Genomic DNA, 23,051 nt, shown 5'->3' with positions numbered 1-23,051 from the left:
ACACACGCACGGCAGGGGTAACCGCCATGGGGGACGGGCTGCCAGGAGTGTGGTCTCCTCCTTTAGGACAGAGGAAGGGAGAGCTTCCCAGAGCAGCACGCTCACGTGTCTTGCACAAGCCACGAGTGTGCAAAGACAGACACAAGGCCCTCAGCCACCTTCGCCATGGGCCACACCATCCTTTTCTATGTGCCAGGGTGGTCACACTGAGCTAACAAGACCGAAGACTGAAAAGGAACCCAATAAATAATGCATAAACCCACAAGTCGGGGTAAAGACTTAGCTCATTCTCAACATTCCTAAATGCTTCCTCAGAGTAACTGGGTTTAACTTCTTCAATCTGGTAAGGTGAGCAGCCAAAGTAACTCTAAAGTACTTTTGAAAAGTCACTGTTGCCTAGAAAATGCCTCATTAAACCCAAACTGAAGGATGGAAGTAAGAAACCTGTAAAACCACATCACAACAAGTTATATGATCTTCATTTAGTTTAAAAACACACATCGTAAGACCACCGATTCTCACCGGTCAGTCTTCCCTTGACTTCCACGTGTGTTGCCCTGTTTCAATGCCAGAATTCTACTTGTATAAACTATGTTATGTTTACACGCAGACTAGTCAACTTTATTCCAAGAAAAGGACTCAAAAAAGAAAAAAACATTTCATTCAAGGTAATGCTGGATGTCCCAACTGCCTCTTCAGAACAGGGCAGGGCGGCATCTCCAAGTGGAAAGTCTGATTTAAAATATTCTCGATCACAGAGCACCATTAAAATTAATTAAAGCATCTACATTTAAAATTATTCTAACGTTGATCACTTAATAACTATTTACACAAATTCAAATAAATAGTAAAAAATACTTACATTATCGATGGATTTAAGCCTGAGCCCAATCTTTCCGTCTTGATCCTTACACAAAATGACTTCCCGAATCCCTTGCTTGATTTCTGCTCTGCGGATTCCAGCATCATTACCAGTTACAGGAGCCACCATGTAGTTCATACTGGAAGCTCTGGCTACCAACTGCTGACAGAAACATACACAACCTGTCAATATTTAGAAACATTCTCCCTGAAAAAATCTAAAATGATAATTTACTTGAATATATTCAGTTGTGGTTTCCCAAAATATAATCTGAAAATTATTTCCTTCAGATAAAATTTGATTTTTTGCAAAAACGACTTTTTTTTTAAAAACTAATTCTTCAGGTAACTTATTCCCCCATCTGTGTCTCCCAGAGCCTCTCTCTGTCCGCTGCCTCATGAATCCACTGGCATTTATTTCATGTGTACTGCGGCTTGTCTTCAGCTCAAATATATTATCCTTGAACGCTATAAAGGCCGCATCACACTTTTGGGCTTTCCTGGTGGCGCAGTGGTTGAGAGTCCGCCTGCCGATGCAGGGGACGCGGGTTCGTGTCCCAGTCCGGGAGGATCCCACATGCCGCGGAGCGGATTGACCACTAAGCCTGCGCATCCGGAGCCACAACAGTGAGAGGCCCACGTACAAAAAAAAAACAGAAAGGCCGCATCACACTTTTGAAATTCACTCAGCATTTTCCAGAGGGTTCTTTTATATGGCCTGATTTTCAACAATCTACTTCCGCTTTCAGAGTTTCTATACAAGGGGAAAACTTACCTCACAGCTCCACTGTGCACATTATACGAGCGCTGACACACACAAGACCGTCACGTGGTGTTTCTTATCCCCCGTGATAAACGCCTGTGGACTAAGCAGCTGTACGACAGCCCTAGAACAGCTGTACTAGGGACTCTGTCAGGTACCACTGTTTCAAGTTCCTCCCTTTTTTTCCAGTTTTCTTGACCAAAATCGGTTTATTGTTTTAAGTGGACCCTTTCCTCTACCAGAGACAGTGAGGGAAGAGCTTATTTATTACCAAGGCTTCTTAATTGGAGTCTGTCCTAAAAAGCTCTGATCGACCTAACACCTGTGATGCTCAGAGCAGCAGTGATGGGGAAAGAGGAACCTCAGTTACACACAATCCACGGGCTGCAAATGTTTTCCTTCAGAATTCACGGCAATGATGATACCATATTCTAAAGTTGATGGTCTATCGGAGTAACACACAGAGCTATGCTACAAATCAGAACACAATACCAGAAAATATAACTTCTGAAGAATTACAAAAAGTCAATGATTACAGCTATAAGAGCACAGGAAAATTAGGTAATAGGATAGAAAAAGAAAAAAGCAAATGAATTATTTAGTTTAGCTGGAATATAGGACAAAAAACGGAGCAGCTCTGGAGTGGCTTTACTTTTGGAAAAGAAACCTTCATTCTTTCCAGCAAGTTTTGTTAAGCACTTGCCTAGTGTTCTTACTAAGACCGCGTGATCAACACTCCGTGACCTCTGCCCGCTCCTGCCAAGGGCAGCTACAATAACGTTCCAGACAGTCTCCCTGCTTCCATCTTGCCCTCTATTCATTCGCCACACAGCAAGCACAGAAACCTTTTCAACATAAATCAGATTATGTCAGTCCCACAACTCAGAGCCCAATCCCTTACCACGGTCTACGAGGCTGCAGACCACCTGGCCCTGACTACCCTTCCGACGCCAACCCCCTCCATGCCAGCCCCTCCAATGCCAGCCCCTCCAACGCCATCTGCTACCATGTTCTGCCTTGTCTGCCCATCACCTAGGCCTTGTCTCTCAGGTCTGCCAAGTTCACGTCTGCCTGAAGGCCTTCGAGTTCTCTGTCTGTACTGACATATGTGGCTAGCAAAGCCCAAAACACTTACCGTGGTTCCCTTAATAGAAAATATTTGCTAAACCTCAATCTTAGGAAGAACTGCATCTTTGAAGGGGAAACTATAAGAAAGTGTGTGAATATACTGAATGGTCAGAGGAGAAGGCAGCACCAGGTATAAGCTACTGTCAGCTCCAAACCCACCCTAGCTGGTGAGGCTGGGGCCTGACCGTGCAAATGACACACTCCTCTGTCAGGTGTTTCTGGTCAGCACTCAGCCCACGCGGAAGAGGGCAAGTGTCTCGTTCCTCCTGCCTGCCCCCTGCTCCTGGCGGCACTGCCTGGGTCCAGCCCTTAACGCTGTCGACAGCAGTTGATTCCATTCTCCAGATTTCACTGACACCCCCGGGGCCAGCCTCCCTGGTACAACCCCTCAGAAGCACCAGTACCCACAGCCAGGGACCCCCCTCCGAGGCGCAGGCCACAGGGCTCTTCCACCGTGCTTGTCAGCTCTGCTAATTCCAACCTCTACCCTGTGTAGCGCCCCAGTCCTACCTAGGAGAAGCAGCTACTTTCTGCAATTACATCTGTGTTCCACTTTTGCTTTTCTAAATTCTTCAACCTGTCTGTCTGATTTCTTAAGTTATCTCTGTTGAAAAATCTAGTGTGGTTTCTATTGTCCCAGCTGTCCTGACTGATGCAAGTAAGTTTTTAATAAATATTTGGTGAATAAATAAAAGCCAGGTACTGTGTTAAGCACTGGGGTCATAGCAACAACACAGACATGGACCCCGTCTTCATGAAGGTAAGCATTTACCTGTAATTATGACAAGTGCTATAAAGTACTATGGTCTTATCGCAATAATCTTAACAAAAGACTGAGATACACTATATTTAAGCCGAGAATTTGGTGTCTAATTACAAGGAACTTTAGACTTAATGTTAGACGATTATGAGCAAAAAGAAGGTATGACAGACCTGTATTTCAGAATGGTGAGTCTAGCAGCAGCCTAGTACTGTTTGATATAAGAAGTTACGAGAGGAAAAGTCAGAGACTACTATAATAATCTAGGTTACAAGTACAGAAACCCTGAATAGGGTTATACCAGGACTGGAATGGATTACATGAATAGAAGAAACACAGTAGAAACAGAATCACTAGGTCTTTAACTGACTAAATGCAGAAGATGAAGGAGAATGGACCAGTCAGAGGCATCTGAATCTTTAACTCCTAATAAATTAGAAAAGTGGTCATAGCACATAAGTAGATTACGTAAAAAGTGACATCCAGAAGGCAATCTAAAATTCCCGAGAAGAGGTCAATGCTAAAGTTACAAATGCGTGAGTTAGCCACAAAAACGAGTTAGCTTGTATCTATGTGTAAAGTATGATTTAATATAATTCAAAATCACACTATACATACCCCCTGACTTGGTGCTCCAGGGACCATGGCCATATTTGCACATATTTCTTCTTCATTTAAACTCAGGCCCATGTACTGAGAGAGCTCTGGATACAGTTTAGGATAGAGATCTAATATAAACAAATAAATGAATAAAGAAAAAACATTGGTAGAATATTCAAAAACTGTTGTTATTATGGACTTTTACTGGTGTTAAAAAAGTTACATTTAACTTATGAAATCTAAGATGGATTTAAATTAGCAATTTGGAAAATCCCACTCTCTCTGTAATGACAATTAGAAATTGAAAATATAAAAAAGTTAAAGATTAAAGTAAAATAAGACATTTGAACTGAAACCTCAGATTTCACAATACTCAAGAGTAGAAATCATTTTTCCAAATTACCTTGCCTTTCCTTTTTCTTAAACCTATTTGATTAGGAATTTTGTAAACATACCACTGATTCTCCACTTAAGAACAACTGACCAAGATGTACACTGTCCAGTCAGCTACTTTTTAAATTCATTCAGTAAACTCAGCTAAGAAATGATTCTTCTGAACTACAAAAAAACAAACTGAAAGCTTGTAAATTTATTTAGTGTCCTATCATTTTAAGAATGTTAACCACATACCAATGAAATCTTGGAAACAGTACATTTCAATCCTAACAGTATTTAACTGAGTAGTAAAGTCAGGTACTATTTCCAAAAGCTCTTTTTGACATGCTCTGTGACTTAAAATGAATCTTCTAAAAGACACAATATTGTAAGATAACAGGCCATAAAAACCCATTTAACACTCCTTTTGTATCTTAAGTCATGTTATTTAAGGGTTCTGTCCTGAATCCCTATGAACTTAGAAGGAAAAGGGACCAGGAAGAAGCATATGGAACCCAGGGAGAGATTCCAGGATTTGGGAAGTTCCCTCAAAAGGAGGTGGTTGGAAATTTCAACTCTACCAACCCCCGAGCCCTGCAAAGACAGAGGACAGTTCAGCCAGCGAGTTCCATTTAACTTAATTTTCATTAAGTCATAAAACACACCTTCATATTCACAGTTCACTTTCTTGATTAAAGGGTTATTTTTTGAAATGAACATTTTTTTTCTTCTTACTATTAGAGCTTTAACCACCATTTCATGCCGTATATGTTAAAAAAAAAAAAAAAAAAAGAAAAAGAAAAAAGGAAAAATCCTGGATTCCCTATTTCAGCAAAAGGAGGCTTAACAAGTATCTCTGTTCAAGAAGGAACCCAACGTGTAACCTACTTCCATCTTGGGAGATGGGAGCAGAAGCGTCAGACACAACTGCTGGGTTGGCGGCGGGGTTTGCAGAAAAGGCAGCTTGAGCCTGAAACAGAAAAGAAGAAAATTCTAACACCAACGCTGTACAGACACTTCAACTTCTTATATAATTTATCACTTCAACTTCTTATATAATTTATAAATTAAATCCAGTAATTCCAAAAAGAAACTACAACACTTTAGTTTTATTCAAGAAATTTTAATTTCAAACACTTTCAGCAATATATTTTTCAAAAGAAACCCACAAATCAAAAATGTATTTCATGTTATATTTCACACTATCGTATAAAACTTGACTTAGCACCATTCTACGTATAATATAATCAATATTTCACAGTGCTACTGCAAATTAATATTTTCAAAATGCATTATAAAATGAAGGTTACACACATTACATTTTCATTATTCTTTTGCTATGTAGTCTAAGTATCTTATTTACATATGAAAAAAGCTTAACTGTATTTATATAAAACCTCATATATCAGAAAAACACCTAAAAATTTAAATATTTATTAAGTTACTTATATTTATTTTAGCATATCCCACTGAAATAATCTCTATCTACATTTTAGCAAGTATGAGAAGGGGTTATGTTATCCTAAATACATAAATACTACAAAGTATGCAAAGCACATACTGTACCACTGACATAGACTGACGGTGAAGTCATGTAACTCATAACCGTCAAGCTTGCGGAAACTTTGACAGCGCACACACTTATCGGTACGGCTCAAGCGCAAGCTCGCCACGATCTCCTCCCAGGGCCGCCTTTGCAGCCTGTGTCGTTTTAAGTATTCCACTGAAGGAACTCCTTTTTCCTTGACAGATACCTCTGACTTTCTAAAACAGACACAGGTCACTGGTTGGCAGTAAGTTGTAAGATCCATCTCTAATATCATTTTTTACTTAGTCAGAAACCTGTCGATTAAGCAATGAAGTTTATACCTACGTATCAACCTAGCACTGAAATTAATGATAAGAGTCGTCCCAAAGATGCTTGGAGAGACGGAAGCTTAATTAATTAAATAAGGAAAGTCTACAAAACCACTGAAGGTACTTCACTCTCTGGACTGTAAATGTTCTGATATGCCTGTTACTGAGTCATTCTTTAATATTTACTGTTTCATAATTTGTCACAATCTAAATTGAAATAAAATGCAGCATGAAAATCTTTATAATTTTAAATATATCCAGACTCAAAGTATGCTGAATTAGGAAAATTCTTTCACCAACTATCAGCTAAAAGGAACTAGTGGCCAGTGGACTGCTTCTTGGCTAGTCTCTAAGAAAAAACATACTGTCAGCGCTAAAAAGAAATGAGCTTGCCATGAAAAGCCACCACTGGTGGAATCTTAAATGCACATCACTAAGCAAAAGACAGCAACCTGAAAAGGCTCCATACTGTATGACTCCAACTACAGGACATTCTGGAAAAGGAGGGGGGACGGACAGAGCACAGAGGACTGCGGGGGCGGTGAGCATACCCTGCGTGGCGCACGACAAGCGGCCACATATGCCACCACATGTCGGTCCAACCCGACAGAATGAACAACCTCAAGAGTGGACGTCAAGTTAACTCGGGACCTGGGGCAGCAATCCCGTGTCAACACACCAACACACCGTTCCGGCGGGGATGCTGGCGGCGGGGATGCTGGCGGCGGGGAGGCAGGCACTGTGTGCGGGTGGAGTCCGGGGGAGGTGCATAGGGAGGGGTCACTGGCACGGAAACCACCTTTCATTCAATTTTGCTGTGAACCTACAAACTGCTCTGAAAAAATAGAATTCACTAATTTAAAAAAGTTGGTCCTTTTTTACACTGGTCTATTATTTTCGTTCTTTCATTCACTGCTATTGTTCTCATCCAAGGAAGACTGAAGTGAGAACATATATAAAGAGCTCTCTGCAAACGAAGTGATATAGTTACTATATATTCTGTACTAAAAACCAAAGAAAGATGGTGCAGTAAGGGCTTAAGGACTATAAGCCGTTAAACGTAGCACATCATCTCACACATACTTGAAATCTCAAACTATTTTTAAAAAGGGTGGGGGGGTGGCGTCTGGAGGCGGGGGGGGGTCCCACGGAGCGCGCAGTTATGTCACAGCGTGTTGTTACTGACACTACAGAAAGCTCGTGGAGCCGCCAGTGTCAGCCTCTGCTCGCTGTGACGGGAAAGTGATGAAATCACGGTTTCTTAGCAGCTTGTTTTGCACAGGCGTGGCAACCACAGGCCCCTGTCCAAGACTTACAGTGGACACGGAGGTTCAGGGACTGCATGACACTGAAAGCCACAAGCCTGATGGTTATTGTAAAACAGTCTACAAAATATGAACTGCCAGCTCACCGCTGCAATTTACTGTTGCCGTGGTATGAAAGGCCAAAAGATGAGAAAGCGAATACCACCTTTACAGAGGCATCTCAAAACCAAAAACCCAAGTATCACCTACCATAGAAAATGAAGGAAAAAAATAAAACAAAAGCAGCCCCAGACTGCGGTGGCTGGGTTAGGAATCTTTTTAAATCCAGTGAGAATTGAACAACCATGTGTCCCCCTCCTTACTTGCTGTTACATCTCCAGGCAGCTAGCTTTCTGCTCAGGACATAAAAAGTCTTCTAATGGAAATACCCATATAATTTGCTTCTCCTTAAAGAGGTCAGCCTGATGTAGAATGCAGCCCTCTTTATTTTCCAATCCAACATTTGCCAGTATCAAATATTTCCTTCTCTTTCTGCTGCTTTCAAAATAAAAAACCTCTGCTCAAAGTCTACTATGGTTAAAGTTCAATTCCATAAAAACTAACAAAAAAGGACGAAAAGGAAATTAGTCATTTTCTCAGACCCATGTGCAAATCCTGTCACTTAGAGCTCTGATATCACATTAATTTAGGCTTAACTGTTATTCTTGAAGGGTAAATATTTCAAATAAAAGCTTTTTAAAAAGAAAGTGCCCGTTCAGATGAACTTTGTGGAAATAAAAACCATGAGAAAAACAATGACAAAATACCAAAGAAAAAAGCAGAGACTTCAGATGACCGAACAGTCCACTTCACATGGTCCCCGGCATCGAAGCCTTTGCAGCTGAACAGATGTCAGGGATTTTAGAAGCCACCCATCAACATCCATCCGGGGTGACGATGGAAAACAAGTGCTTATGACCTCCCCCCATTTTTATCCAATCACTGCTACAGGGCCTAACAATTTCAGCTACACATTTGTTACTATTTTTGCTGGGTTGTTTTTTCCTCCATAAAAGGGCCAACATTTTGCCTAAAAAACACTTGTATTCTTGTATTCTCACAAGTTTCTAATAAACATTTTATGTTCATTAAATAATTGTTAAGAAGTAAATCTCATTTAGAGTAAACTGAGGTCAAGACCTCAAGTAAAATGATCTTTAGGGGAAGAAGCTTCCAAGTACTAAACAACTCAAAATGAAAGAATTTCATCATATTTATCATATCAAAAAGATTTTAGGAATAAAGAAGTGTAACAGGGAGTTCAATTTATCTTGTCAAATTAGAAGAACAAATAACAGCTGAAAAAATTCTGACTTTGAGAGAACAAGTTGAAAGTAAACTGGAAACACGATGGGTTCATTAAACACAATTATCTCTAGTTAAAAAGAAAAATAAAATTTGCAAAACAGCAAGAATTGATCCCAATCGCAAACTTTCTTCTTAAGCAGAAGCATCTATCTTCAAAACTAATACTTACCTAAAGGAATACAAAAATTTCTGACTTAATGAAATTAGAAAAACTGTACTAATACAGCCACTTAGAGCAGGAACAAGTAAACTGCTGCTTACATTTAAAAAGAAACAAATCACTACACTTTCATTGTGCATTTACACTACTACTCTTCCTAAAGCAGCATGTACCTCCCTATTTCTATGATTTTTAACTTCAGAGAAGACAATTATGTTAAAGACTGGTCATACCTGAAAACCCAAAAGAACGTACGAATTTTAAACAAGAAGAAGTTGGAGTATATTTTACCGAATTAAAAATGTATTTAATTTCAACCTTAGTTATAAAACCAAGCTATCTTTGAAGAGTTTAAGTCCCATTTCAAAGAAATAACCTGTACCCATTAATCCACAGTGAAATGAAGAATCTCTAGCTTTTCTAACTTTTTAGTTAGAAAAACTTTAGAAAAAATTGAAAAGTTTATAAAGTGTAAAAACAGACAAATACATCCACTATTTAAGTTTCTTGCTTCACTTCACCTATAACCAGAAAGTATGGCAGAGTACATGGAAAAAAAAAACGTACTTAAATTAAAGGACTTAAACATACCTGAATCACCTTGTCCACCTTCAGGTCTTCAAGAGATGGGTACAGAGACATTTTTGCAGGATTTTCCTAAAGAAAAAAAAAAATTCTATGATTCAGATTTTATTGAAATTTAAACAGTACATGCAGCCAGCAACATACGCATAAATGTGTATAAACGTTTAACACAAGAGACATTTAATTTGCAAAACACGTGGAAAAATATGAGCGTGTAGCTATACTAAAAACTGCTGGCTGATGAACGGTTGCCAAACTACCTCTCCGTCCCTTCTGTGATCAAACTACATCCATTACAGATCTTAAACTTCCCTTAGTAAAAAGCCCCTTCATTTCTGAAGTTTAGAAAGTCAAAGAGAACGATTATGTGACTCACCTAGCTTACACAAGGGCTTGGCAACTGAGCAAGTATTATTACATTCTTCTAACAAAAATCTACAACAGCTCACATGCGTTATCTACATATAAAACCTCTATTATTAGGAATATATATACACATATTACATAAATATGTATATGTAAAAAATAATATAGACCAACTGTTAACAGTAGTTCTATCTTTAAGAGAAATGAATGAGATAGACAGTAAGGGACTGGGGGATAAGAGGGACATTTTTATATTTTAAACATTCCTATATCGTTCAATGATTTTTAGTGACCATGAATTGCTTTTTCTAGTAATTTTAAAACAAAATTCTCTAAAAGAATTACAGGGATATACACTCCAAAATTTTGTTTAGCTGTTTTGAGATGAACAACAAAACAATATATTCTAAACTGGTACAGGGTTTGACATACCAATTTATTACCTCCCAATCAAAATCCACCCATAACTGGCTGCTCTGTGGAAATGGAGATGGGCCCTCTAATTATCTGCCCTTCTGCCAGGTGGCAAGGTGCTGAGCTCTGCCAGCAGAGGAAGCTGGAGGCACACCGCAGGAGAAAGGGTATTTTCTTTTCCAAGTTCCCGCGTACGGCGCCAGCTTGGAGCAGCGTAAGCACCCAGCTCCCGCAGGGCACAGCAGCCAACCGCCCCCAATACTCTGTCGAGCACGTTCCCAGCACGGTGTCACCAGCAAGGCATCCCTTGAGTAGCTTTCCCTAGCACCCCTCCCCGTGGCTTGCGGCGAGTTCCAAGGTGCAGCACCCAAAAGGGAGACTCATTCAGTAAGTCTGGTATCTCAGCAACTTCACCGTCCGCTGAGTGACGGCTGCACTCGCTCCAACAAAGCCTGGATCCCGATACAGGAAGAGGACGGCTCATCCTGGGGCACTCTATCTCAGCCCTGGCGTGAGCAGACACTTACTAAATGTGCTCCTCCTGTATTCTTTAAAGTTCTCTTTACTTCTGACTGGCCAATCCCTGTGTTTTCAATCATGGTATCGTTAAAAATTCTGTACACTAAACTTTCACTGTTCAAATTACTATGTGGTTTCTGTCTCCTACTTGGATACTACATGACAGTTCTTTTATAAATTGATACACTTCACATACCACAAAATTCACTCTTTTAAAGTATACAATTTGACAGTTTTTAGTACATTCTGAGTTGTGCAACCATCCCTATCGTCTAACATTATAACATTTCCATCACCCCAGAAAGAAACCCCATGCCCACCCATTCTCCCATCCCGCCAGCTCCCAGCAAGTATTAATCTACTTTCTGCCTCTCGATTTGCCTGTTCTGGACTTTTAACTTGGAATCACAGGACATGTGGCCTTTTGTGTCTATAGTTTCTTTCACTTAGTGTAATGCTTGCAAAGTTCATTCATGCTGTAGCAGGTACCAGTACCTCACTCCTTTTTAATGGCTGTACGGACATGGCACTTCTGGGTATCAGTCGATGACGTTTTGGGTGGCTTTACACTTTCTGACTTACGAACAATGCTGCTACTAATGCCAACGAGCATTTATATCTCAATTTGTGTGTGAACATGTCGTGCTTAACTGTCTTGGTATATACGGCTACGAGTAAAACTGCCAGGTTACGTGGGCGCACACTTTAACTTTTTGAGGAAGTGAACTGGCTTCTGAAGTGACTGCACCACTGTACATTCCCACCAGCGCATGAGAGGGTTCCAGCTTCTCTCTCTCTCGGCCAGTGTGGCTGTCCCTCGGCATCTGCAGGGCACTGGTTCTAAGAGCTCTGCTCCCCACCCCCGCATACACTAAAATCTGTGAAGGCTCAAGGCCCTGACATAAAACGGCGTAGTACATACTCGTGATCGTCTGTTTTTTTAATTACAGCAATCCTAGTGCATATGAAGCAGCATCTCATTGTAGTTTTTTGGGGGTTTTTTGCGGTACGCAGGCCTCTCACTGTCGTGGCCTCTCCCGTTGCGGAGCACAGGCTCCGGACGCGCAGGCGCAGCGGCCACGGCTCACGGGCCCAGCCGCTCCGCGGCACGTGGGATCCTCCCGGACCGGGGCACGAACCCGCGTCCCCCGCATCGGCAGGCGGACTCTCAACCACGGCGCCACCAGGGAAAACCATAGTTGTAGTTTTGATCTGTGTTTCCCTAAAATGACTAGTAATGTTGAGCACCTTTCATGTGCCTAGTAGCTAGTCGTGTATCTTCTTTGGAGAAATGTCTATTTAAATCCTCCGCCCATGTTATTTCTTTTTCTTGCCTAATTGCCCTGGGGTAGAACCTCCAATAAAATGCTGAAGAGCAGTGGCCTGACACAGTTTTGAAGAGGAAAACGGGGTGAGGTTTGTGAATAAAATGAAAATTCTTGAGAAAGCACAATCAAACACGGCTTAACTCTATTAATCCGGGGAAACAAAATGAAGTACCTTTTGTGTCTCAAAAGATCACTTCCCTAGAAGCTTTCTCCTTAAACACATTTTATTTAAACTTTCAACCATTTTATCGACATCATAAACACAATCATTTTAAATTCACGGTAACGAATGCTGACCAGGAATCCAGGTGTTATTTCTGTTTTTGGTTCTGCCACTGGGCACATAAAAGAGCCCATTTTTCCTCATGAAAAATGGATGACTGGCTCATTCCAAAACTCACGGAGCAGTTTTCTCAATTTTTTTCCCCATAGAAGCTTTTCTTCAAACTAATATTAACTGAAGTTGTCTCAACAACTCTGAGGTCACTCATACCCACACACTCAGGCCAAGAAAAGAAATGGGCTTTGCAGAAGTTTTTAAAAAATAACAAACATCACCCCAACTATACTTTTTAAAAAATTTAGTTTGTTCATTTTAAGTATGTTGACCTTGATTAAATCTCACCATTCTTCTAAAATACAAAGGATTCCTCAATGTTTTTACTTCAAACTATTTCTTGGTCTCATTTCATCCAGTTTCTTTCCAAACATTACAAGGTTCCAGCCACAAATGATTTGCCATCTCCTACCCAGGTCAAGTGTTTCTGTGTCTCCACATCTTTATAAAAGCTTTGTCTTCTTCCTGGAATATTCTCCCAGGACTTTTCTATCAAAATCCTAGTCAAGGTGACTTGACTAGGTCAAGTGAGGTCACCTTTGATGTGAGGTCACCTTTGACGACTTCAGTCTGACATTATTTGACATTATCTGTTTCTCTCAGTTTAGCAGTTTCACTCTGCCTTTCATCACAGCTAGTTTAACTCTGCTACTTGAGATCAAGGTCCACACTTAACTTTTTTATTTATCTAACACAATACCTTATCCTGACAGGAAACAAATGTTTATTAAATATTTTAGCCAATACTATCAAAATTGCAGTAAACAAGATATGGTTAAAACTTTTATTGGAAAGTTCTAATTGTCTCACCTTGCAAGTCTACTACTTTGTTGGGTTTGGGTTTTTCTGTTTGTTTTTTGGGGTTTTTTGCTTTGTTTTGTTTTGCTTTTACCATGTTGAGCAACTTATGGGATCTCAGTTCCCAACACAGGGATTAAATCCCGGCCAGGGCCATAAAAGCCTGGAATCCTAACCACTAAGCCACCAGGGAACTCCCAACAAATCTACTACTTTGAACAACACAGTTAAAAGCGTTCCAGGAAAATAATTAATTTTTATATTATTTTTCTTGAAGGACTCCATTAACTCACTTGTATGGTATATTTAAACCTTTGACCTAAAGCTCAGTGTCAAAAATACTTAGCCCTGGGGCCTTCCCTGGTGGCGCAGGGGATAAGACTCCACGCTCCAAATGCAGGGGGCCCGGGTTCAATCCCTGGTCTGGCAACTAGATCCCACATGCCTGCCGCAACTAAGAGTTCACATGCCACAACTGGGAAGACCGTGTGCCACAGCTAAGGAGCCCATGAGCCGCAACTGGGGAGCCTGCCTGCCACAACTAAGACCCAGTGCAACCAAATAAATAAATAAATATTTTTTTAAAAAAAATACTTAGCCCTTTTTGAAGAACCACAAAGCTACTCTCAAAATCCTTTCAATTATGTTTGGAATTTCAGAATGATGGATAATGAGATTTAAGAGAACTCTGAAAATAATTCCATTACATCAGCATGAGAATTCCCATTTTACTCTCACTTAAAACTCTATCAAACACTATGACCGTACCAACTAAAGACAAAATGCTTTTTGCAGGCCTTCCCTTCAGCGGATGGAGCAGTCAGTGAGAAGGGAGAGCTTAGAGCTCTCGCTGCTCCTGAGATGGGTAGGCACAACCTCTGCCGTCTACTCTAACAGTCTGCTCACAACATTCCTGACAAAGTAACAACGTTGTTTCATTGGTCTAATTCCTGGAAAGAGCTGGTGCTCTTCACTGACCTCTAAAACCCAGGCTTGGCCGCTCTATGCTTCCGGCAACCTCCTCACAGCTCATGCCTCACTAAACGCCTCTGCACGCCATGGTGCAGGCCTTTAGAAAATAACCCCCCAAATCAATTACTACTAAGAGATTTCTCAGTGCTTAGAACAGTTTCAGGGTCTCAGTATCAAGTTTTCCATCTGACCCCCTACCTCCTCAGGGTAATGTTAGGGTAACTTCCTTAGTCCTTAAATACGTGCACAGACCAAAGAACTCTGAAATTCAGATACTGTGTGTGATATTTTGGAACACCTAGTTAATTTGCTTCCTAGCAGCAATGCTGATTAACAAAGCAGAAAACACACCAGTAAAGCCGTCCAGTTAATGTCACCTAAATGGCAGCACTCCTCATTTTCTGAGCGACTGACTCATTCCTTCTCCCAAACCACCCACTACGACTGGCCTCCCCTTTTAAAAATGGTGTGATCGTTCAAGTTAAAATAACGTTTGTCAGCTTGTTTAGTCTAAGTTGTTTTTAAAAAATCTTGGGATGATGAAAATTCAGGACTGCAGAAACACTGATCTTAAAAAAAAAAAAAAAAAATAGGGTGCAACACATCTGGTGCTCTGGTTTTTGTGGCTGCCGCCCAGGGGACAACCCCTTGATCACCTGGCTCTGGCTGCCAGCAGGACGTACGTTCACAGGTCCCACAGGACTACAGCGAGCGCTCCCACTGATGGCTGCATGGAAGGGGCTGGACCTGCATGACACGCTCCCCCCGAAGGCAGATTCAGGCGTGAGGAAGACCCTACCCGAGTCCCCTCCACCACCACCACCAAGCCTACATTGCGCTGCAGCCGTGGAGAGGACAACGGTGCCACCGTCTGGCTCTGGCGGCCCAAGGGTGCGGCCCAGTGATGACCTAACTGTGGAACCCACACAAGCTGGTGCCCCACCAGCTGGCCGACCGAGAAAACAGTTCTTAACAGGTTCTCCTCCGGGGCACAGTGTAAAGACAGCAGACTGAAACGCACCCCAGACTCCCTATAAAAGAGGCTGGTTACCTTATCTTCAAAGCTGGGGCCTGAAGAGCAAGCAGGCTTGTAATTAAACTCACACCCGGGGGCTGTAATGCTCTCCAGAAACCGCGAGGGCCAGCAGATACCATCTGTGCACTCTCCCTCCGGCCCATCCGAGGCAGCCGGCGTCTCTGAGGAAGGACCTAGTGCCAGTGAACACGTCTGCCGCCCACAGGGGACGCCCCCGGCTAGCCTGGCCCTGGTGGCCAGCGGGGCTTGGATTCGCCAGTTCAACAGGACTGTAGCAAACAAAGCCACAGTTACTGGCAGTCCTACCAGGGCTCAGTGCAGAGGGAGCAGACAGAAATGCCTATTTCCCAATCGTCCCCTGAAACAGGTGAATTCGCATACTTTTAAAACTGCTGCCTGAGAGTGTGGCTTCCCAACGGCCTGAATCGAGGTGCTGACCGCGATCCTCCCCTTTGGCCCAGCGACAGACCTTGACACACCCTCAACTACTGGGAGCCAAAAGCAATAATAAAGCAGGCTGCTCGGAAAGGCGAAAGGTTATGAGACACAACCAGCAGCTGGCGCGGGGTCCGACGAGAAGGCTCACCTATACGAGGCCCGTCGTTTAAGACCAGGAGAGACGGCCGTTTATCTAAACACAGAGAGTCAAGGAAAATGAAGAAACAGAAGAATATGATCCAAACCAAAGACCAAGATAAAAGCTCAGTAAAAAAGACCGTAATGAAAGTGATTCACCTGACAAAGCGTTTTAAATTACAGTCGTAAAGATGCTCACCAAGCTCAGAAGAACAATGGATGAACAAAGTAAGAATTTCAGAAGATACAGAAAATATAAGAAGGCACCAAGTAGAAACCATAAGGCTAAAAAATCCAATAACTTAACTAAAAAACACAATAGAGGAATTCAACAGCAGACTAGACAAAGCAGGATAAAGGAAGAAATGAATCTGAAGAAAGGAAGAGACAAGCCAGAAGACAGGGCAGCGTAACTCATCTGATCAGAGCCGCAAACAGAAAAAGGAATGAAGATAGCTTACGAAGACTCTTCCGAGACAACACGCGCTAACCAACATTTGCATCGTAAGGTTCTCTGAAGCAAAGGAGAGAGAGGCAGAAAACTTTCGTGAGGAAACTTCCCTTCACATAAGAAAGAAGAAACAATAGCTGAAAATTTCCCTAATTTGGGGAAGGAAACAGACATCCAGATCCAGGAAGTTCAGGGAGTTCCAAAAAAGAGGTGAAGATACCCACACCAATACGTATTATAATTAAAATATCAAGAGGAGGAGAGAATCTTAAAAAGTAACAGGAGAAAAACAACTTGTTAGTTACAAGAGAACTCCCCAAGAGACTATGAGCAGATTTTTCAGCAGAAACTGCAGGCCAGAAGGGAGTGGCATGATATAACTCAAAGCACTGAAAGAAAAAAACTGCCGCCAAGAATACTGCACTCAGGAGCTTCCCCGGTGGCCTAGCGGTTAAGAATCCGCCTGCCAATGCAGGGAACATGGGTTTGAGCCCTGGTCTGGGAAGGTCCCACATCCCACGGAGCAACTAAGTCCGCACACCACAACTAGTGAGCCTGAGCTCTAGAGCTCGTGAGCCACAACTACTGAAGCCCACGCGCCTAGAGCCCACACTCCACAACAAGAGAAGCCACCGCAAGAAGAAGCCCGCGTACTGCAACGAAGACCCAATGCAGCCAAAAATAAATTAAATCTTAAAAAAAAAATACTCCACTCAGAAAAGTTGTCCTTCAGATTTGAAGGCAAGGTAAAGAGTTTCTCAGACAGGCAAAAGCTAACAGAGTTCATCACTACTAGACCAGCCTTATAAGAAATTTTATAGAGATTTAAGTTGAAACAAAAAGGTGCTAATTAGTAACAGGAAAACATAAAGTATAAATCCCAATGATAAAAGTAAAAATATTTTTTAAAAAAATCAGAATAACCTAAAGCTGTAAACGTGGTGGATTAATCACAAAGCTAGAATAAAGGTTAAAAGACAAAAGTTAAAAAAAAAAACCACAACTAACTACAACCATTTATTAAGGGAAACACAGATAAAAGGATGTAAACTCTGACATCAAAAGTATAAACGGGGGTGGGGGATGTAAAAATGTAGTCACAAGGATGCCCACCTTGCCACTTTTATTCAACATACTCTTGGAAGTCCCAGCCAGAGCAACTAGGCAAGAAAAAGAAATAAAAGGCACCCAAATTGGAAAGGAGTAAGTAAAACTGTCAGTATTTGCAGGTGAAATGTTACTAATATGTAGAAAAGCTGCAAAAAATCACCAAAAACCTGTTAGAACTAATAAATTCAGTAAAGCTGGAAGATACAAAACCAACACACAAAAATCTGCTGCCTTTCTATACACTAACAATTAACTACCAGAAACAGAAATTAAGAAAACAATTCCATTTACAACTGCATCAGAGAAATAAATTTAAATAAGGAGGTGAAAGACCTGTACACTGAAACTATAGCACATTGATGAAAGACAACACAAATAAATGGAAAGATATTCCATGCTCTTGGACTGGAGGAATTAATATTGTTAAAATGTCCCATACTATCCAAAGTAATCTAAAGATTTAAGGCAATCTCTGTCAAAGTTCCAATGGCATTTTTAAAAGAAAAAATAAACGACCCTAAAATTTGCATGCAATCATAGAAAACCCAAATAGTCAAAGCAAACTTGAGGGAAAAAACAAAGCTAGAAGCATCACACTTTCACTTCGTACTATATTACAGAGCTATAGTAATCAAAACAGTATGATACTGCATAAAAACACACACATAGACCAACAGAAGAGAATAAAGAGCCCCAAAACACCCACTCATGTATGGTCAATTAATTTGTGACAAAGGTGTCAAAAATATACAATGGGAAAAGTACATTCTCTTCAATAAATGGGAAAACTGGACAACGACATGGAAAAGAATGAAATCGGACCCCTATCTTACACCATACACAAATATCAACTCAAAATGTATTAAAACTTGAACATAAGACCTGAAACCATAAAATTTCTAGAAGGAAACGTTGGCAATAAGCCATTTGACATTAGTCTTGGTGATAACTATTTGGATTTAACACCAAAAGCAAAGGCAACAGAAGAAAAATAAACAAGTGGTACTACATCAAACTAAAAAGGTTCTGTACAGCAAAAGAAACAATAAAAAGGCAACCTACCAAATGGTAGAAAATATATGCAAATCATGCATCTGATAAGGATTAACAGCCAAGCTAAAAAAAAGAACTCATAACTCCACAATGAAAAAAATAAAATAAAAAATCCAATTAAAAAAAGGGTAGAGGAGCTGAACAGACATTTTCCCAAAGAAGACATACAGATGGTCAAAAGATACATGAAATGGTGTTCAACATCATCAGGGAAATGCACATCAAAACCACAGTGAGATATCACCTCACAGCACAGGAAATAATTGAAATGCTCTATCAGAGAAGTAACCTAAAGTACTTCCATATGGTAGTAAAGACCTTCTTAAGGTCCTAAAACATCGTGTCTTTAAGTCCATAAGGATAACCTGGAAATCTTGTTAATAACACAGATTCTTGAGTTCTAGCCCCCAGAAACTAAAAGAGTAAGTCTGGAGTAGAGTCCAGAAATCTGCCCTTTAACCCTTTGTATACCATCAGCATCCAATGGACACGATTTAAAATTCTCAGTTTCTTTTTTCAGAAGTTCTATTTCATGACTTTTATTCTTTCTTAGACAAAAGAAAGGGAGGGAGGTATGAACTGGGAAAAAAAAAAGTCTTTAAATAGAGTAAAATCACTCTACCTTACAAATATCACAAGGGTTCAACTGGACTCCTTTATAAATCTAAGATCCGTTACGGAATCTTAGTGAACTTATTTTTCCCATATCTTGAAACAGTTTTGGTACTTTATCTAGGAATTACTTAATCATTATTCATCCATTATTCCCAAGTATGCTAAAGAAAAAACTAAAATGACAATAGGAACAAAAAGTCGAATTATTCTTATTCATTCTAGGAATACATCATGTCATCCTTCAGTATGTGTTGCCCAAAGTACTGCATCCTCTTCCAAAAATGTATAAAGTCTGGAGACACCATCTTTGTAGCCTTTTTTCTAAACTGTATTCTTTGAACACAGTAGAAAATGTGGGATTTTTCATTTTTCACCCATGATGGCATAGAGGATAAACTGGAGGAAGACATTTATTAGACAAATCAGAGATGAATACAAAGAAACAAATAGGTGTACTCTAGACTTTTATGATAATGCTGGAATTGATCATAAGCAAACCTCAGACTGAGTTTTCAGATGAAGATATCCTAATTGAAATTCCTCAAACTTAAAGATCAATGAGTAAACAATGTGCCTATACTTAATAAAAAAAAAATGCGATTTTTCAGTTAGTTATTCCAAAGGAAGCACTTTATCATGCAATATTTTGAAACAAGTCCCTAGATCCTGTTTAAAAGGATATTTATCATCTTCTTTCCTCTTTTATATCTATACAGCAAAACTTACTTGATTTGGTTTGTAAGTAGCCAAATGAAGGCAGGTATTTAAACAAAGGTGACCAGATGAAAACAGCAATATAGAAAAAATTTTAAAAATCTGTTGCACTGACTATGCTAATTGGTACTTATAAAAGTATAAATGAAAATTCTTTGCAAATGTAAGTTAGATGGTCATCCCCGTAAAATCATGAACCATGAAAGTTTGCAAAAATACTGCATTTTGACAATGCAAGTACGAAAATTACCAAACAGTAACGTTAGAACCTTTTAGAGATGGATATGAAATCTAAAACCAGTACTGTGTTTTGACAACCAAGTGCATGAAGAAAAATTAAAAGTAATGATAAGCTAAGATATATTAGAGATGTAACTGAAATCTGGAACAATATTTATAAAAAGGGTATCTCCCAACTGTATGGATGACAGTTGATGAGCCATTAGTTGTACTCAAAGATGTTGCCCGTTTCAGCTATACATACCTTCAAAACTAGGAAAACTTAGAAGAAAATTTTTGGTCTCTTATGTTCAAGTTGTTATTAAAATTCTGTTTCTAGTAAAACCGTGTTTCCCTATGCCTTTATCTTCACTTCTGCAAGTTATTCATAAAATGACCTAAATTATAAAAAAATAAATAAAAAATATCCACTGGACCCAGATAAATAGTAATGATCACGTTTTCTAGTATACTGTGGATTCATAAGCATTCCAGATGATTCATATATGGTGTCAAGCAACACACTTTGATAAAGTCCTAAACAGTCTTCATGGCAGTGTTTCTCAAACTTGGCTCACCACCAGATCAGAATTATTTGGGCACTAGTTAAAAATACCTTACCAAGCTGACACAGATTTCATGGAAGGACATAGGAATTATTCTTTTAATAAATATCCCAGGAGACTATGATGATAAGCAATTTGAGAAATATGGTCATATGAAGTCTACTCTAAGTATAACTTCTTTTTACTCATAAGATTCCATTTCCCACCTACTGAACTGGCAAAAATCCAAAGCTGGACAACACTCTCTGATAATGAAGCTTTGAGAAACACTCATACATTACTGGTAAAACTGTAAACTAGTATAATTTCCACAAAGAGTGAGTGTGCAATATCTACGAAAATTGTAAATGCAGATACCCTCCAACCCAGCAGTAGCACTTCAGGTTTTAGTCTATAAATATACCTACATACAAAAAGCAACAAATGTAAAATTTTATTCACTGAAGCACTAACTGTAATAGCAAAATTCTTTAAACAAAGGAAGAAGTACTAGCTACACAAAATAGTGAATGAGGTCCAAAATATTATCGTTAACTGGAAAAAACAAAGCATTATTTAGTGCAGTATATAAAGTATCCTCAAATTTGTGTTAAAAGGAAGGGGAAACTTAAGGAACCAGAAAAAGAAACACAAACTAAACCCAAAGCTAGCAGAAGTAAGGAAGTAACAGAGATTAGAACAGAGATAAATAAAATACAGAACAGAAAAAATAAAGAAAAATCAATGAAAACTAAATTTAGTTCTTTAAAAAGATCAACAAAATTGACAAACCTTTAGCTAAATAGACTAAGAAATAAAAAGAGAAAACTCGGGCTTCCCTGGTGGCGCAGTGGTTGAGAATCCGCCTGCCAATGCAGGGGACACGGGTTCGTGCCCCGGTCTGGGAAGATCCCACATGCCACGGAGCAGCTGGGCCCGTGAGCCATGGCCACTGAGCCTGTGCTTCCGGAGCCTGCGCTCTGCAACGGGAGAGGCCACAACAGTGTGAGGCCTGCATACCAAAAAAAAAAAAAAAAGAGAAAACTCAACATGTTAAAATGAAAGTGGGAATACTATCAGAGTTTCTACAGAAATAAAACATTAAGTCTCTCTACAAGAGAGCACTATAAACAACTGTACACTAAAAAACTGGATAAACTAGATGAAATGGACACATTCCTAGAAACACAAAACCTATCAAGACTAACTAAGAAATAGAAAATCTAAATAGACCCATAACTAGTAAAGAGACTGAATCAGTAATCAAAAATCTCTCAACAAGGAAAAGCCCTGAACCTGATAGCTTCATTGGTGAACTCTACTGAACATTTAAAGAAGAATACCAATCCATCTCAAAATTTTGCAAAACAATTGAAAAGGGGACACTTTCATTCTGAGGACAGCATTAGCTGATACCAAAGCCAGACAAAGACAAAAAAAAGAAAACTATAGACCAACACCCCTTATGAACATTGATGCAATCTTCAACAAAATACTAGCAAAAAGAATTCAACAGCATGTTAAAAGGATTAGACACCTTTTAACAAATGGGATTTATTTCTGGAATACAAAGATGGTTCAACATACAAAAATTGTTCAAAGCAATACATATCAACAAAATGAAGTGAAAAAAACCAAGATCATCTGAATTGATGTAGGAAAAGCATTTGACAAAATTCAACACCGCTTTATGATAAAAACACACAACAGAATAGGAGTAGAAGAAAACAACTTCCACATAATAAAAGCCATATGCGCAAAACCCACAGCAAACATCATACTCAATGGTGAAAGACTGAATATTTTTCCACTAAGGTCAGGAACAAGGCAAGCATGCCCACTTTCAACACTACTCTTCAACACAGTCCTGGAAGTTCTAGCCAGAGCAAGAAAAAGAAATGAAAGGCATCCAAACTGTAAAAGGAGTAAAATTATCTGTTTTCAGATATGACCTTATATGTTTAGGGTTTAGAAAACCTTAAAGACTCCACAAAAAAGCATTAAAACTAAAAAACAAATTCAGCAACGTAACAGGATACAGTCAATGCACAAAAATCAGTTGCACTTTTATACATAAATAACAAGCAATCTGAAAAGGAAAACACAAAACCAAATCCATTTACAATAGCATCAAAAAGAATAAACTACTTAACGAATCTAATCAAGAAGGTAAAAAACTTGTACAATGACGCTACAAAACACTGCTGAAAGAAACTGAAAACAATCTCAGAAACAAAACTGGAGAACTCACACTTCCTGATTTCAAAATTTACTATAAAGCTAGAGTATTCAAAATG

The 23,051-nt window shown here is 39.7% G+C and overlaps 1 protein-coding gene across 4 annotated transcripts in view; it reads right to left on the bottom strand.

Moving 5' to 3' along the window:
- SDCBP (syndecan binding protein) overlaps window positions 1–23,051 on the bottom strand; it is a 32,532-nt gene that overhangs the window by 6,000 nt on the left and 3,481 nt on the right. For 2 of the 4 annotated variants that reach the window (XM_059043670.2, XM_067017118.1), the window contains exons 2-5: window positions 9,708–9,773; window positions 5,376–5,457; window positions 4,131–4,240; window positions 863–1,024 (exon numbers count right to left, since the gene is read on the bottom strand). In XM_059043670.2, the coding sequence (XP_058899653.1) occupies window positions 863–1,024; window positions 4,131–4,240; window positions 5,376–5,457; window positions 9,708–9,758 (405 nt within the window). In that variant the 5' untranslated portion in view covers window positions 9,759–9,773. The remainder of the gene's footprint in view (window positions 1–862; window positions 1,025–4,130; window positions 4,241–5,375; window positions 5,458–9,707; window positions 9,774–23,051) is intronic. The other 2 variants (XM_059043671.2, XM_067017119.1) reach the window with 1 other exon arrangement.

This window comes from Kogia breviceps, chromosome 17 (genome assembly GCF_026419965.1).
Source record: "Kogia breviceps isolate mKogBre1 chromosome 17, mKogBre1 haplotype 1, whole genome shotgun sequence".
NCBI lineage: Eukaryota > Metazoa > Chordata > Mammalia > Artiodactyla > Physeteridae > Kogia > Kogia breviceps.
This window is presented reverse-complemented; position numbering and strand designations above follow the sequence as displayed.